Source organism: Lynx canadensis, chromosome E2 (assembly GCF_007474595.2).
Source record: "Lynx canadensis isolate LIC74 chromosome E2, mLynCan4.pri.v2, whole genome shotgun sequence".
NCBI lineage: Eukaryota > Metazoa > Chordata > Mammalia > Carnivora > Felidae > Lynx > Lynx canadensis.
The window spans coordinates 54638252-54656226 of record NC_044317.1 but is presented as its reverse complement, the minus strand read 5'-3'; the positions used below and the strand labels follow the sequence as shown (position 1 = coordinate 54656226).

Sequence of the window (17975 nt, the reverse complement as noted above, 5' to 3'; positions counted from 1 at the left end):
GCATCATCTGTCGAAACTTCCACCTATGACAGTTTAAACCATAATAACCCCATGCTCTGCCTAGTTCTGTTCTATTCAGCTTTCTTTTTAAGTTTATTTATTTTGAGAGAGAGTAGAAACATGCACATGAGCAGGGGAGGGGCAGAAAGCTGGGAGGGGGAAGAGAGAGAATCCCAAGCAAGCTCCACGCTGGCAGCACAGAGTCCAATGTGGGGCTCAGTTTCATGAACCATGAGATCATGACCTGAGCCGAAACCAAGAGTCAGACAACTGACTGAGCCACCCAGAATCCCCTGTTCTGTTCAGCTTTCTTGGGCTCTTATCTAGTCTTGTGTTTCTGTTTTTTGATCTCGCTGATGGAGGCTTCAGATCCAAGACGCCACACTCTATGCCTGTGAAGGCCCTCCTGGTTTCTCTTCCTTATCGCCCGCCCCACCAGGTACAACAGCTGTCCACTTGAGTGCCCTCTCCCTCCAGCTTCCACAGTCTCTTTGGTCTCCCATCCTGTCACCCTTCCATGGCACCCTGCCTGTAAAGACCCGAACCCAGATCAATGCTGCCATTCACCCCTTTTCTTCCAATGACAGCTGCTGGGAGGAAACATGACATAGCAATGATGCTTGGTGCTGCTAACAATGAGCAACCTGCAGTCACCACTGGGCCTCTGTTGCTGGTCACCAATTGTTTTCCTTGCTCTTGGGCGGATCCCACTCATTCTCTTCAGTGGCCATTCCAACCACCTCACCATCATTACCATTCTTCCTGATCCCTTCCCCCCACCCCTGCCCCCACCCATGTCATTTTCAGCAGACAGCCTCGCCATACTTCTTCGCTGTGAAAAAAAAAAAAAAACCATGTGTAGGAGGGCCTTACCCCCACCCCAACCAGAATCATAAACGCCACCTAAAGTGAACAAGAAAGATACAGAACATCTGCCATTGGATCCTGAGAATAATTTTGAGAGCAAGGATAACTGGCTGCCTCAGACAGTGCCATTTCAGTGGCTTGGTGCTGGAGAGCAGACAGCAAGGGATTGAAGAATGTAAGAGTGAGGAGAATCAGGCAGTGGGTATAAGCTATTCTCTCTCAAAAAAACTGGATGGTACATAGGAGGAGTTTGTGGGGCTGACGCAGGAGAGATTTGGGCATGTTTATATCTTTCAGAGAAAGAGCCAGTAAAGAAAGAATGATTGAAAATTTAAGAGACAGAAGGGATGATTAATGGAGTGTGGAGGAGATGGATTCCCAGGCAAAGGAGGTGAGGCCAACCTTGGACAGGAAGAGGGATGCCTCTTTGTCTGAAAAAGGCAAGGAGTAAATCACCAGTGCCAGTGGCAATAACTGTAGGTGTTGGGGAGTTGCTTTTTTTTCCTATGAAGTAGGTAAAACTTATTGCTGAGAGTGAGGGGGAGGAGATAAGAGAGTTGGGGAAAGAAAGAAAACATCTGTGATACTGACAGAGTTGTCTGTTGGGGAAAGCTCCCCAAGGGTGGGTGGGAAGATTTCTAGGCGGTATGGATGCTACCCTCCCCTACAAAGATGGAGATTCTGAAGCAGTGGGGTCCTCTTGGTATCTCCCTTGTATGGACCTCTAACCTAGCACTTGTTCACTTGTCTACGTCCCTGGAAAATACGGGACACAGGGCAAGAGGTAAAACAGAGAAAAAAAAAAGTCTGAGAAATATTTTTTTAAAAAAAAATTTTTTTTTTTCAACGTTTATTTATTTTTGGGACAGAGAGAGACAGAGCATGAACGGGGGAGGGGCAGAGAGAGAGGGAGACACAGAATCGGAAACAGGCTCCAGGCTCTGAGCCATCAGCCCAGAGCCTGACGCGGGGCTCGAACTCACGGACCGTGAGATCGTGACCTGGCTGAAGTCGGACGCTTAACCGACTGCGCCACCCAGGCGCCCCTAGTCTGAGAAATATTAAATGAGAAGCCCACAGTGAAAGGAAAGGGCGGATGCAGTAATGTATGCAACAATGGCTGAAAAATTTCCAGAATTGATAAAATACACCAAATCACAGATGAAAAAGGCCAGATGTACACAACAACAAACAAACAAACAAACAAACAAAAAAAGATATCCACACTTAGTCACAATAGAGTAGAACCATTAGCACTGACAATATCTGAAAGCCCAGTTGCCTGGGGGGGGGGGGCTTGAAAACACACCCAGTCCAGGTGCCAGGGAAAGTTTCCTGGAGTGCATGATGGGAGGGCTGTGAGCTGAGCCCTAAATGATGACTAAATTTCAGCCAGGTGAGAGAAAGGGCCAGGGATGCGAGGTGACGTGCAGAGAAGGGCACCGAGTAGAGGTCACAGTACAACTAGAGAAGATGTAAACATGATCAGTAAACCTGATTTAAAGGCTATATATCAATGGAACACTTCCTTCAACAAATATAGAATATACATTTCTTAAGCCTATGTGGAATATTTATAAAAACTACACAAAAATTGTGCCACAAAGAAAATAAAGAATTGAAATCATGCATAGTATATTCTTTCCACTTACTGGATTTAAGGTAGAAATAAAGAGAATTATTAGAGAATGCTGTTGTGCCTGAGGAAAAAACCCATGGGTCAAAAAATCGTAATGCAAATTAGAAATATTTACCCAAGTGATACTAAAATACTTCATATTAAAATTTGTGAGATGCAGCTATAGTTGTGCTTAGAGGGAAATTTATAGCCTTAAGGCAAATACTGGAGAAGAATGGAAGGGAATAAGGGACATAAATAAATGTAGTAGGTGTTGGAAAAGGCTTGATGATGAATTTCAACCTGATACTCACGCAAGGAGGACAAGGAAGAAGAAGAACAGTGCCGATGCAATGGATCCATACACAATGCCTTGGATCAGCCCCTTCATGAACACACTGTAAACTGAACGTTTATCTGGAATCAGAGGGAAGTGAGAGTGTTTTTTCTTCTAAGGCTGTGAAGTCTGAGCTACTCCTCTTCCCTCTGGCCCTGTGCCCATCCTCATCTTGGTCCCCAGGTGCTGTCATTCTAGCTCAGTCAGTAGTCCCCTGTGTACTTACCTGGTAGGAGGAAGATGCTTGAAGTATGGGTTCCATACTGGTTCTTCCCCTCACAGCGGAGACTCATGACTATTTCTGGCTCCCCTATGAGGCTGATGGTGCTGTTGGTCCAGGGGCCAATTACGGTGGAAGTCACCTGGAAGATGTTGTCTGTGCTGTTCACATCCACAGGAACACCTTCCATCAACCACTGCACAGAGGGTGTAGGGATCCCATGGAAGGAACAGTTGCACTGTAGAGTCTTCTCCAAGGAGCAAGATGAATAGAGCAGCCTAGTGGGTGCTACGGGAAGGGAAGGTCAGCAATCAGCAAGGTATCCTGACTTCCCTTTTCTACGTCCTTCAGGACCCAGCCTTTTCCTTATTCGTGATTCTCAAGGAGCTTTGGAAAGACTTTCTGGAAGCCCAGAGGAGTAGGACTTCACAGACCAGTTACCCTACATCCTCTTTCCTCATCTATCTCTGACTCTGGCTCAGCTCTTACCTCTGGCCTTCCAGCCATAGAAGCCCTGAGAAGATGTGACAGCTTCCCAGACTCCTCCCACCCAGCCCCACCCCAGGACTCAGGAATTTCTCGTGAGCCCACCAGTTCTCTGAGACTCTGCGTCTTCCTTTGCCCACCGGCACTTACAGACCGCCTGGAACATGACCATGCTACTTCTGGTCAACTTAGCTAGGGAGAAGTTCAAATAACATCTGAGAGTGGTGCCATAATCCTGAGGCTTTGGGGTGAAGTGCGGCACCAGGAGGAGGAATTGCCGGAGCCGTCTGTGTTGGAGGACAGAGCGGGCCAATTCCAGGAAAGGAAAAGGGCTTTGGTTTCTCTGCACAGGTGCCTTTGATGGTACAGGTCAAGGTCACAGGATCTCCAGCCACAAGAATCTCTAGGTCGTGGAGCTCTGCTTTCTGGGTCTGGTCTGAAGGGAAAGACAGACTGGGACTGAAACAAGGGATCCTCATGGACATTTAACTGATGCACAGTATTTCCAAGTTACAAAGTGGTTTCTCGCCCATTAGCTTACTTGGTACTCCTCCCCTCCACCCCAATAACCTCATGGAACCCGGGATTGTTGGATTTTCACAAGTATATTTCCCTTCTCTGCACTTTGTAGGTGAGCAAATGGAGGAGACTTGCTGAAGGAGGAAGAGCTTGAACCTGGACACTGCACTCTGAAGACTGAGGGTGAGTGCATTTTCTGAGGATCTACATTGCCTATGATTCCTTACCTGTCCCCCCATCCAGACCTCCTAGGGCCAGCTCCTATGCTGTCTTCCTTCCCCATCCAACTCTCCCCTCAAGCTCTGCCCCTTCCCAGCAGATCTGTGATCATTTCCCGCCTCCACCTCTTTCTTATCTGCTGGATGTTGTTGGCTAAGTCACTTCCTTTCTCTTTGCCATTTCTACTTGGAAACATAAGTTATCAATTATACCTATGTCATTGTACTATTGTTGTAAAAATGAAATACCTAAGGTTTAAAAAGCCCAGTGCCCTGTGAGGTAAAAACCACACAATTACCAAAATGTCTTCTTGGAGTTCTTCCTTTACAAACCACCCACTGCATGAGACTGAATGTCACCTGATATGGAGAGTTCAATATCCTCCCACAGGAAGAACTCTTGTGTTCTCTATCTGTACAGAATAGGTGTGTCATGATGTCCCTTTTAAGTACATTATGGATCAGCGGGGTACACTCTTGTGCTTCAAGATTCCAAATAGTGTGGAATGTGCCTTTGGTGTTATCATCTATGGTAGCACTGAGTTGATTTATAGCTATGGGGGACATGATATTTTTATTAAGCCAGTAGGCCACAGGCACAGAATTGCTTGGGGGTTCCTTGGGAAGTTCAAATATTCAAAAGATTATACTTCTTCCACTAGTACCTTCTTGACTTCCACCAAAACACAGAATGTAACCCCGTAGGAGAGAGATTCAAGTTGAAAAACTGACGCTAGTGCCCTCCAATATCCTACGTGTACATTAAAGGATTAACCTTACCCTAGAAAGGTTTGGCCCTTGCCCAGCTCCAGGGAGGTAACCTCTAAGCCCTTGGGATGTCTTACCTGATAAGAGTGTCTATTTACTTAGGGGAATGGACCATGCCAGGTAGTCTACGTGAACAGTGTGATTTTTGGTGGGGACCTTGGGTCACATGTGGTATCAGCTTGACCTGTGAAGTAGCTGGGGACTAAGGTCACCCATGCCTGTGGGACCAGGCTCCCAATAAAAACCCTGGACACTAAAGCTCGGTGAGTTTCTCTGCTTGGCAATACTATGCATATCGCCAAGCATTACTGCCAAGAGAAGTAAATACTGTATGCACAACTCTACTGGGAAAAGACAACTGAAAGCTCATTCTTGGTCTCTCCTAGATACTGCCCTACATGCCTTTTCCCTTGCTGATTTCAATCTCCATTTGTTTGCTATAATAAACCGTAACTAAATATAACAGTTTTTGCTGAGTTCTGGGAATCTTTCTTGTGAATCACTGGACCTGAGGGTGGTCTTGTGGACCCCTAACTGCACCACCCCAATTTAGTCTTCTGGGTTTTTTGTTGTTCTTATTGTTGGTAGTAATTGTATCTTGTGAAGTTCGCCACATAGCCCCACTTCTGAATCTCGGTTTCTCAATCAGAAAAACAGGCACAACATTACCAGTGCTGCAATGTTGTGAGAATGAGATACATTAACCAGATGCACATGGTGCCTTATAATAATTGTAGATTGGAACTTAGCTGTTGGCTCTTAGGTGAACAATTATTCTCTTCCCTTCTTCATTTACCAGATGACAGCTCTCTCTTGTACAAAATGGATGGGTGGTGAACTTCATGGTTCTCGAGGCCACTTCTAGCAATGCCATCTTAAAATTACGGTAGTAATACTGACTTGTGTAAGTGTTTACAGATTTCTCAATACCTTCATAGAAATCAGCTTAAGCCATCCTCATGATGATTTTATTATAGTCCCTTAGACACATTGGGTAACTGGGGCTCAGAGAGGTTAAAGGCATTGGTCCAGGTTACAGAGAAAGGAGTAACAGCATCAGGCCTGGGACTGGCTTTTCACATGTTATTCACCATGCTATTTCTCTGCTCTAAGATGTGACTTAATGACACCCACCACACAGATGATGGTGTTGAGAGAGAAGATGTGTATACATTTATTATCACTAAAGTTCTAGAGTGGTGTGGCACTAAAATGGCACTAGGAGTCAGAACACCTGGGTACTCCAACAGAGAAATTTCTAGGCAAGTTGCTGAATCTCCCAGAGCCTGCTTCCTCATCTGTGAAATGAGGACAATAATTCCTCATGGAGTTATTGGGTAGATGAAATGGGACCCACGGTGGGTCACAGAATATGCACATGGAAGATGTCTATTATTTATTATTTATAAAGTACTTAATTTTCTATGTCTAACCTCTTCACCTTACTTCAGCCCTGCCTGTCTTCCACCCCCCACCCATACCCACCTCACCCCTACCCTTTCTTGGCTTCCTCAGACACTTCCCACCCTACCTCTCATTCCACTTACTGAACCATGACAGTGGCAATGCCATCAGCACTAACGGTCTCAGGGAAAAGAGAAGGCCAGGTCCTAGCCTGCTGCTAACTCTGGCCTCAGATCTGTATGTTGTGGAGGGCAAGATTTGGAATGGATGAGGAGAGAGTCAGCAGGAAGAGGCATGAGGTGGAGGTAGAGGTAAATTCATAGCCCACTAGGGATTTTTGTCTCTTCAATCACTCTTAGGTTCCATTTGCCTAGAGAATCAGGAGTCTCATGGAAACAGAGGCTGAGGAGCTTCAAGGATAGAGCAGTGTCTCCATGAGTCTCTCTAGAGTCCAAATACCATGTCTTTCTTCTTTCCCCTCCAGCTGTCACCTCTGAGTCCTCCCCTCTGTCACCTCAGAGTCCTTTTTGAAGGACCTCAAATGCCAGGCTGAGAAGCTTGGCCTCTCTCCCAAGTTGATCACGGGAACCACAGAAAGTTTTTGAACCATGGGGGAACAGGTTTGAACCATGGGGTGTCATAAAGATCACTATGGATCTGCATCAAGGAGAAAGAAATAGTTTAACAGAAAGATAATGCATCCTGAGCTGGAACTGTGGCTATGGAGGTGGAGAGGACGGGATATATTTAAGAGGTATTTGAACAATGGGGCACTAGGGTGGCTTAGTTGGTTAAGCATTTTGATTTCAGCTCAGGTCATGATCTCATTGTTCGTGAGATGGAGTCCCACACTGGGCTCTGTGCTAATAGCACAGAGCCTGCTTGGGATTCTCTTTCTCTTCCTCTCTCTCTGCCTCCACCCGACTCTCTCTCTCTCTCTCTCTCTCAAAATAAATAATAAATAAACTAAAAAAAAGGTATTTGAGCAGTAAAAGACATTTCTATGGCTGACAGGATAAATTCCAAACCCCTTTGCCTTGCATTTGAGGCCGTCCATGATTTTGCCCCACACTTGGCCTATCTCCGCTGCTCCCTTCCCTACACTCTGCCATTCTTTGCCTGACAAAGAGGAAAGTATCTTTCCACATATGGTCCATACATTCCTGTCTCTGTATATTTACTCAGGCCACTCCCCTTTTCATGGCATCCTTCTGCAACTCTCCCTTCTGCCCACATTCAAATCCTGTCTCTCAGAATTTCTAAGTCCAGGTCAAATTTAACTTCCTTCAAGTAGCCTTCTAGGATCTCCAGAACCACAAAGAAGTCTCCCTTCCCAGACTCTCTTAAGCACCCCTATATGTCCATCTCTTTTACGGCAACGTCTCAGACAAATTCTGAGAACTGTCCTCCCTGATAACCACTCTCCTGTGTATCCCTTTATTTCAAATTTGTTCAGGTGATTAATTCCCCAGTTAAAAAAAAAACCAACAACTATATTTCTGCCTCCTGTACATCCAGAGGTGGCTCTACGGCAAAGCTGTGGCCAGTGGGCCAAGTACAAGAAAAAGGCTATTAAAATATCGACAGCAAATAAAAGCCTATCCAGCCTTTACCACATTTTCTTTACCGTCACAATTGAGCTCTGAAGAACTGTTTTCTGCATATAATCCTAGCTAATGGAATTCCAGAGCCTGGTTTAAAAAAAATAAGTTTTCATAATAAAGGAAACAAGTCTCAGAAAGAATTGAAAAAGATGTTCACTTCCCCTGCAGCTATAAATCAAAAGATATTGTTCTGTGTTATAAAAGGGCTCAAGGAATCTGATTTGATATTGTACAAAACCGAGAATGTTTATAAGAATATAATTTATGTTCTCCTTTGCAATATACAGTTTTGTATGAATATTCATGACTGTTACTGACTTGTTCTGTTCTCTGTTGATACAAATCCGCCCTTGGAAGAACAATTTAAACAAAGTGGTCTTATGAGACTCTAAAGACATTAGAAATTATTCCATGTCTTATGAAAATGATATCCAAATAAAATGGAATTCTGACCAGTTGTCTTACTTGATAATTTCTTGCTCTGGTAACAATAACATTATAATTGACAACTCTGTTTTCTTAAATTGTATACCTATCTGTTAGGATTGTACTCTTCTCTTCTCCCAAATGTACGATGCAAAATAAAAACCTTGGACTCTGCTAGATTTATTATTTTTTTTTTAATTTTTTTTTCCAACGTTTATTTATTTTTGGGACAGAGAGAGACAGAGCATGAACAGGGGAGGGGCAGAGAGAGAGGGAGACACAGAATGGGAAACAGGCTCCAGGCTCTGAGCCATCAGCCCAGAGCCTGACGCGGGGCTCGAACTCACGGACCGCGAGATCGTGACCTGGTTGAAGTCGGACGCCTAACCGACTGCGCCACCCAGGCGCCCCTCTGCTAGATTTATTATTAAGCAAATACTTTGAGAGACTTGTTTTCTTAAAATATCAACCATGCTGAAGACTTTGGGGAGTTCTGCTTTTCTGATACCAACACCACTTTCTGCTTGTTGCTTTCTTCTCCTTCCCCTTCCCCTCTTGCTCCTCCTCCTCCTCCTTCTCTTTCCCTGGAATATGGATGTGATGCTGGAGGTGGAGCAGCCATCTGGCAACCATGAGATAGCCATAAGGATCAAAACCACAGACTGAGGATGTTGTTGACAACAGCATGAGGGTTCTGGTTCCCTGCCAGCCTGATGGAGCCGCTACATTCACCACACACAGCCTACTGTCATGCTTCCTCTTCATTTGGTTGTTTGTCTAGTTGGGAAACTGATGAAATATCCTACCAGGGGAACTATCCAAGAGTGAGATCCTTGAGAGAAAGCCCTACATCAAACAGATCTTTGTGTCCTCCACAGAGCTTAGAAAGGTTCTTGTCTGATAAATATTCACTGAAGAAAAATGTACAAGCACAAATCGTAATGATTTTCCAACTATTTGTTTCTAGTTTAATTCCACTGTGGTTAGAAAACATACTTTATACGACTTCAATTCATTTACATTTGTTGAGACTTGTTTTATAGCTCAGAACATAGTCTAAGTGTTCCATGAGCCCTTGACTAGAATATGTATTCTATTATTATTGGATGGGATATTCTATAAATGTCACTTAAGTCAATTTGGTTGATGGTATCTATATCCTTACTAATTTTTTCATCTGCTTGCTCAGTTACTGAAAGGGGAGATTTGCATTGTCTAGTTCTTTCTTCGATTAGATTGTTTTTTTTAAATTTTTGAAATTAAAAATTCTAGTTATAAATTACTTCTCAGAATCTAATTGAATATAGTGATTTATTTACAACCTCAGGTCGAAGACTGAGGAGAGCTCTGTGGTGGTTCCATACTGGGCTTTGCAGGTTACTCGCTGGAAGTTTTAGGCATGTGCTGTTCCCTTTCTGGTTTCCCTCCCATTTCTCCCATCTATAAAATGAGAAGGTGTTACAGCCCAGTGTGTAATGGTCCTTCTGACTTTAAAATTCCGATGTCTCCCAATTTCTCATTCCCTTCTCCAGGGCCTGGTGCAGCCACGGGTTGTCTCCACAGGAAACCTCTTTCCCCTCCCGCTAAATGATCATTTCCTTTTCCAGACTTACCCCCTTGTCTTGGGTTCCCACAGCGCCAACCAGGGCCCACCTCAGCAGGTCTCTGCTAGGCTACTTTCCAGACAACTGAACATCCTCCTCGAGTTTGGCGGAGTGCATCACGTGATCGATTGGCCGACTCACTATCTACGGGAACTTCCTGTTCCCATAAGGAACGAACTGATTGGCTGATTTAAAGCCTCCCGACCCGCCGGATCCACCCACTGATGCGTGGAATAAGCACGTGTACAACTACTGGATGACTCACCGTGAAGGGACGAAGGGAGAGGAAGGCTAACGCATCAGGCTGACTCATAACAAGTTCAGTAGGCGGCCTGGGAGTCCCCAGCCTCACCAACGTCCGACCAGCCAGAGGTCACGTGGGGAAGGCGCCCCGCAAAGTCCCGCCCCTCAGGCATGCCGTTAGCACACGTGAATCCGTCCGGAGCCAATCAGGGCCTAATGATGCACGCGGGTGCTGCTGGGATGGGGAGGGACCGTGCAGTAGAACCCTTGAGTCTCCCACGCCTGAGGCAGTCTGGAGCAAGCGGCAGTTCGTTTATCTTGAGCAGAAGGTTCTAAAACCCTACCAGCCCTGTGAACTGCAGGCCTAATCAGCCTTTAAGAGACACTCCTTCCTCAAGCCAGTACTGTGGGCAAGCAGGTGATGGGCGGTGAATTGAAAGCCATCGACCAAGGAACAAAATGCCATGTGCTCAACCCTCAGGGACGATGAGAAGGCATCTTGTGCCCCATTTCCCTTCCTGCAAGCAAGATCCCTGTCACGAACAAAGCGAGACACGTGAGGAAGACCCAGCTCTTCATTCTCTTGTCCAAACCCATCCCTGACCTGTTCCCAGCCCAGTTCCCATCCTCTCTCCCATTTCTCGTCTAGATGGCATTCTCCGCTCCTTAGGACCACACGTTCATAAGTTACAGAGCACATGAGGAAATAACCCTCTGTGAGTGAGGATAGAACTTAAAACTTCTCACCAGAGCCTTTGAGGCCCTGAAGGATCTGGCACGTCCGGAGCTCACCCTTCCACCTGAGCTCTGGGGCATAGACCTGGGCTCTTAGACTCACTAAACTTCTCCCATCACAGAGCCTAGAATCTGCTGTCCCTCCGAGTAGCCCCTGATAATCCTTTTGGTCTCCCAGCCCAAATGTCACTTTCTCAGAGAGGCCTTCTCTGATTCTCTAATCCAAACTGGGTTCTTCCCCTTGTCCCTCATACTTTCTCATAGTATTATATCCTTTTTCTTCCTAGCACTTGTCAACATTGTAAGCTGCAGTTTTGTGTTTATTTCATTGTTGTTTGTGTACCTGTGTGGACCACGAGCTCCACGGAGGCAGGGCCAGTGTCTGTCTGGTTCACTCCACTACCCGGCACAAGGTGGATGCTTATATTTTTGCGGAATGTGTGAACTGCATGCCAAAGGAGTGACCGTGCATGGGGGCTTATATAAACATCTGCTCTTGAGTATGGGATGACCATCACATTGGTGCTGGATGGAGAACCATTGGATTTATGCACAAATAATGCTTCAGGGAAGAGATGACCCCTTTTTGCAACCTCTGAAAATTACCAGCATCCGGCTCCAGAAGGGAGGATGTCATCCATTCAGAGGGGAAAAATACACAGCCATTGTCCATCCTCTTGCCAGATCCCTGTTCTCATTTCTTGTATGCCTGTCTTTCAGCCAAGAAATACTGCACTAACCTCTTAACTAGGCTCTTTGCCTCCGGTCTTGTATCTTCTGAGTTCCATAACTACTCCTAGTATGATTTCACTATGTATCATTCTTTGCTTCAAACCTTGCAACAGCTTATCATTCATTCATTCATTCATTCATTCAGTTATTCGACAAACATCTTTGAGAGTCTTATATTTTAGGAACCATTCTAGGTGCTGGTGGCTCAAGTAGAAACCAAGACAGACAAGATACCTGTTCTTGTGGAACTTACATTCTAAGGGAGTCAAGATTAAGGCTCCAATGCCTTGTCTTGGCATTCAGGGATGGTCTTTGTGTCTTTTCTCCACCTGGACCTCTGGATACCACTTTTCACTCACTATCTACCTACATATGCCTCAGGTCAGGATACCGAAGTTCAAAGGGTGCAGTGGTGAAAAGGTTTCATCCAAAGACATATAGCCACTAAACATTAAAGTTGGGATTCAATCCATATATGATGGCTCCAAAGCCTGGTGCTCTTGTATGTATATTCCAGGTTCTGGGCATACAGTAGGGGCTCCAAAGCTACTTCTGGACCATAGTCTCACATTTATTTTTCCTTTCGTTGATACCATCCTAGGCCAGAGCATACTTCTTCTGGTTAACCCGAACAACAGATCGTAGAGTTTGCTTGCAAAGATTCTAAGACCAGGTCCCAGAGTAACCCTACTCAATGGAGAACCAGTCAGTGTGAGGGACAGGTGGGGCTTGAGAGGGCTTTGTGAGCTGAGGAGGCTCCAGGGATCCGGGTTTGTTATAGACTCCAGGTTTCTGGGGTGCCTAAGGATTCCGTGGACTTTGGTAATCCCGCAGATATTGGGGACTCCAGGTAGGCACGTAGTTTTCATAGGCTTCATGAGCTCCACTTTATCTTGCTTTTTCTGGAAGTTTAAGGTAAGCGGTGCTACAGAGCAGGGCAAAGAAAGAAGAATATTGGAATAAGTCGAGAGGTGAGGTATCCAGTTCTTAAATGGACAGAATCCTGTCTCTCCCTATGAGCACAGAATTACAGCAATGTGGAGCAGATATTGGCTTCACCTTTTCTCAGAACCCCATGACTGGAGCCTGCAACCCGTCTTCTCTCAGTGCCCCTCCCTGTGCATTCCTAGCACTGGGAGCCACCCAATGTTCCCCAGACTCTTCTGGGGAGTTCTGCCTGACTTCCCCAGGGAGGGTCAATCCCTCCCTCCTCAACTATAACCCCTGTCCCAGCCCTGTTGCTGCAAGGCTACCTTCCCACCAGCCTGCTTGCTCTCTGAGGACAGGGGCCTGGGTCTGACCCATTTCTGAGACCCCAGCATGGCCCAGCATGGAGGTTGGGAGATACTGCAGGATATCTTGGTGGAATTTAACAGCTTCTTGGTTTATCCACAAAGGGACACCAGCTCCAATGCAGGGTTTAAGGAGGGCAGCAGGGCATTTCCAGTCCTCGAGGATTGTAAATGGTACATAACACTGAGGCCTGTCTCTTCCAAGCCCTGCTGAGGATATGGGGTGCAAGGTAAATGAAGACCTTGGCTTTGGTCTGGTCTCCAAGCACTTCAGGCTAACTTGGGCCTGTGGTATCTACAGACCGTGTTTTCTACAATCTGCCAAACACTCAGAGACCAAAGCCTTTGGCTTCCACTCTGATGCCACAAACACTGTTAGGGATTCTTTCAACCCCGTTCTCAATGGGGACTCAGTGTGAAGGTGTGTGTGTGTGTGTGTGTGTGTGTGTGTGTGTGTACATTGCTGATTCTAATGCCCTTTAAGTTATTTGTCTTAATTTTCATCCTTCTTCCCCTCTCTGGGCCTTGGCTTCGCCATCTATAAGATGATCTGCAAGCACATTCTGGCATTCTAGGTGCCCCATAGGACTGATGATGGTAATTCCTTTAAACACTGTATGTGCCTCTCCTCGTGAGTCTTACTGCCATTATGCTGAGAGTCTAGACTCCAGACGCAGTGGGTACCCACCAATACCTCACTCTCTGAAGATGGAGTGATTGTGGATTTTTCTGGCCCTTAGGCTTCAGAGACAGCTTGGGTTCTTGGCATGCTCTGACTTTTGGGCTCTTTTCTGCTCTGACCGCTGCAATTTTCTTTGCCAGCTTCATTCTGATATGTTTCACCCTAAGGAAATGACCCCCCCCCCATCAGTTCCGGCTCTCTGCCCCCCACTGGGCTCTGGTCTCCACCAGAAGTTCTGGTTTAGAGCTTCAACGACACCACTGGCTTGCTGTGTTATCTGGGGCAAGCCACACAGCCTCTCTGGGAATTGGTTCCATCCTCTGTACAATTGGGAAACCTTGCTTATTGGGCTGTGGGGCTCAGCTGAGGTCAGCCATGAAAGGGCTTTGCAAACTGTAAAGGATTGTTACCGGTCTTTAGGTGCAGCTGATTATACTTTAAAAATAGCTCCCCGGTTTGCCCTGCCACCTTGTGGCTCTTCTTTCTCACTCCTGATAGCCAGTCGATCCCAAGTGTCCCATCATCTCTCTGACTGCCCTTCATCGCTTAAACCCAGCTCAAACTGGGCTCTTTATTGTGTAGTCTTCCTGCCTGGCCTCATGCCTCTGGCTCTTGCCCTCTGGTCTGTGTACAGACACCTTGCACTAGGAGCTTTTCTTCCCTGCTTAACACTGTTCCTCGGCTCCCAACTGAGGATCAAGTCCAAGACACTTGGACTGGCCAGAGCCCCCCTTCCCCCTGCCCCGCCCCCTCTCCCCCCCGCTGAAGTCTCTGGCCTGACCTCTGGCAGCTCTGCCCTTCTCACTCTGGGCTTCTAGCCAATACATTCAGCCAAGTTTCGAGAGTCTTTATGAACTAACACCAAGAAGCTTTCTCAACTTCATGTTCAGCCATTTCCCATCACTGTCAATGCATCTGACATTGCACACAGACACCGGCAATTCCTCAAATGTGTCTCTGGGGTCTGCATATGCTACTTTCCACCCAGCAAATGAGCACTCAGCCCCTCAGGGCCGCTTTAGACAGCACCCCGGGGAGCTCCACTGGCTTCTCCGTGGCTGCCACTTCCTCCTTTGCTTTCTCCTTTATGAAATTCACTGAAAGCCTCTGTCCCTTGGGCCTTGTTTGTGGCTGAGCATAGTCCTGAGGGCCCTGGACTGTGGTGACCATGTTTGGTGCCTCCTTCCCTTACCAGACCCTGAGCTCCTTGGACGCAGGGGTTCTGTCTTTCCCTTTCCCCGCCAGCACCCAGGCCAGGGCCTGCTGGGTACGGTTTTAGCCCTGGTACTCACATGAGTGGGATGAGGCAGAAAAACAGCAGTGAGGCTGCAGTGGCTCCATAGACAACACCCTGGATCAACCCTTTCATGAAAGTCTGGGGAAGAAAAGAACTCTTTCCTGGAAGGAGAGAGCATGTGAGAAAGTCTTCTGTCCTGAAAGCTTGGAGTTGGAGTCCGAGCTCTGCTCCCTCCCCAGCTCACTCCCTCACCCAGATACCGGGCCCCCTCCACCCTCACTTGGCATCAGTAGGGTGCTCAAAGCATGGGTTCCATTCTGGTTCTTCCCCTCACAGAGGAGGCTTGTGCTCATTTTTGGCTGCTCTGTCAGGCTGATGGTGCTGTTGGCCCAGGGGGCGATTATGGTGGAAGTCACGTGGACACTGCTATCCACACTGTTCGCACCCACGGGAGCCCCTCCCATCCACCACTGCACGGAGGGTGTGGGGGTGCCATAGAAGGAACAGCTGCACAGAAGAGTCTTCTCCAAGGAACAAGAAGAATAGAGCAGCCTAGCAGGTGCTGTGGGGAGGGAGGATCAGAAATCAGCAAGCATCCTGACTTCCTTTCTCCACTTCCTCCAGGACCCAGCCTTCTCCTTATTTGTGACTCCCAAAGGAGCTTCCAAAAGACTTTCTGGAAGCCCAGAGGAGCTGGGCTTCACAGACAAGTTCCCCTTCATCCTTTCTCCTCACCTGGCCTCAAAGTGAACGCTGGACCTGACTAATGGCAAGGGAACTTTCTGAGGATCTACATTGCCTCTGAGCCGTTACCTGACCCCCACCTCCACCCCCAGGCTCTTCCTCCCATCCTTCAGGCTCTGCTCCTTCCCAGTTCCATCTGTGATCAATTTCTTCCTCTCTCTCTCTTACTGTCCAGATGCTGTTGGGCAAGTCACTTCCCTTTCTTTATGCTTTCTCAGTTTGGAAAATAGGGGTATTTGCTGAACTGTATCATGCTATCATCGATGTAAGAATAAATGCCCTGGAGCACCTGGGTGAATCAGTCGGTTAAGCATCTGACTCTTGATTTTGGCTCAGGTCATGATCTCACGGTTCCCGAGTTTGAGCCCTACACTGAGCTCTGTGCTGACGGTGTGGAGCCTGCTTGGGATTCTCTCACTCCCTCTTTCTCTCTCTCCCCCCAGTAAGTAAATAAACTTAAAAAAAAAAAAAAAGAATGAATGCCCTATGGTTGGCAGTGTTCCTAGCTGAGTACATGGTAAAATGTTTGCCATTCAATAAATAGAGCACCTTTCTAGATTTTCTTCTTCCCAGTCCCAAGTGGCCTTTGAGCATTCATCCTAAGCAGAGATTGCTATGGTGTTTTCTGAGTAAGAACATTCGAGCCTGCTTCACTCTACACAGAATGGGTGGGATATGTTATCCACTTGGTGACTTTCATCAGTTGATAAATAAGGAACAGTCACCCTCTTCAGGGTCTTCAACAAGGAATCAGTTCTTAGCGTTACTGACAAAGCATACGTTGTCACCGGGAGTCGTTTGAGATTACTGGAAGAAAGGGGTAATTTTCTCTTAAACAGTACCCCTTGATCTTGGACTTTTCATCTGGGTCACATGGAGGCAGGGGGATGAGGAAGTTTCAGGGACTCTCCCTGACTGCTGTCCTCTGGATTATGTATTTTTACCATCTGGGAAAGCGTGCCTGTGGACAGTGACTGACAGACACGGGAAAACTGACTACCCCTGGGTTTTCCAGCATTTTGTGCTTCTCGTACCTTCAACCTCCTTGGCTGAGCGCCCACCCTCACCCCTAACTCCGCTCCCCGACCCAGTCTGCTCTTTGCCCCAGACATCCCCAGCCCTGCCGGGACCCGACACACAGATGTCTAATCCATGTTGGTTATTTGGTACCCTAACCCTTATGTCCTCTTCTCAGACCTCTGCAGCCTAGCCCCCCCTGGTCCTGGCACCTCAGACACCTCCAGCACTGCCCCTCACCCCACTCACCCATCTGCAGCAGCAGTGGTCCTCAGGAAGAGGAGGGGCCCGGGGTCTTTGCCTCAGCTGGCTCTCGCGTCAGAGCCATGTGGTTCAGAAGGGACGAGACGGCAGGTAACTGAAAGGATGTGGGTGGGAGAGCAGAAAGTATTCTGAGCAAGCCAGGGGCTTCTGTTTCTGGTCATCCTGGAGGTCTGTTCATCCTCAGAAGCAGGAATTACATGGGGTGAGACGTTCAAGAGCATCTAGGGACAGGAAGCACCCCGATGACCTCCGGGGGGGGGGTGCCCAATGCTGCATCTCCTTCTTTCTCCCCTGGTCTTTCCCTCCCAGACCCAGCCCACTTGGGAGAAACTCAGTTACCATGTCCCTTGGGTTCTCTCTCAAAGCAAATGGGGTTTCATGGAAGGGCTGTGTGCCTCAGAGGCACAGGACCAGTCCGGGTGTTTGCCATAACCCACAGGAACCATGAGAGGAATTGCCTAGAGCAGGAGCGACTCAGGCCAGGTGGCCAGGGAGGAGTGATGGTCCAGAAGGACAGGCTCTGCATCAACAGCAGCGAGCCGGATGCAGGGCTCTAACTCACGAACCATGAGATCACGACCTGAGCTGAAGTCAGATACTCAACTGACTGAGCCGCCAGGCACCCCAAGGATGGGACAACCTTAACACATCCTTTGGGAAAATGGGAATGGACAAGAATTCCTACCTCTGATAGGAGAAGTTCCAAACTTCCTTGCTTTGCAAATGAGATTCTCCACAATTTTGCCTCACCTTTGCTGTTCCCCCCTGCGCCTTTCCCAACATTTTCCACACCAAAGGGAAAGTGCTGCCTTCTCCAATGTTCACCTTACACATCCTTCCCCCTTTCACAGCTTTTCCTCTGGCAACTCGGCTCCGCCCACCTTCAAATCCTACTCCAGTTTCAAAGCTGAGTTGAGTGCCACTTCCTGCATGCAGCCTCTCCTGATCTCCCTGCCCA

The 17975-nt window shown here is 47.3% G+C and overlaps 2 protein-coding genes across 2 annotated transcripts; both read right to left on the bottom strand.

The window, feature by feature from the left end:
* Window positions 1–1607: 1607 nt before the first annotated feature.
* On the bottom strand, window positions 1608–10487 carry LOC115502172 (SIGLEC family-like protein 1). The gene is made up of 4 exons (XM_032591294.1): window positions 10424–10487; window positions 3049–3330; window positions 2800–2902; window positions 1608–1623 (listed from the first exon to the last, which is right to left on the bottom strand). The coding sequence occupies exons 1-4, from the start codon at window positions 10485–10487 to the stop codon at window positions 1608–1610; spliced, it is 465 nt and encodes a 154-aa protein (XP_032447185.1).
* Window positions 10488–10707: 220 nt separating this feature from the next.
* On the bottom strand, window positions 10708–17006 carry SIGLECL1 (SIGLEC family like 1). The gene is given in 7 exon segments (XM_032591293.1): window positions 10708–10718; window positions 11393–11494; window positions 13716–13808; window positions 13811–13917; window positions 15048–15153; window positions 15273–15554; window positions 17003–17006. Coding segments are annotated over 7 exon segments (705 nt in total).
* Between the last annotated feature and the right edge of the window lie 969 nt (window positions 17007–17975).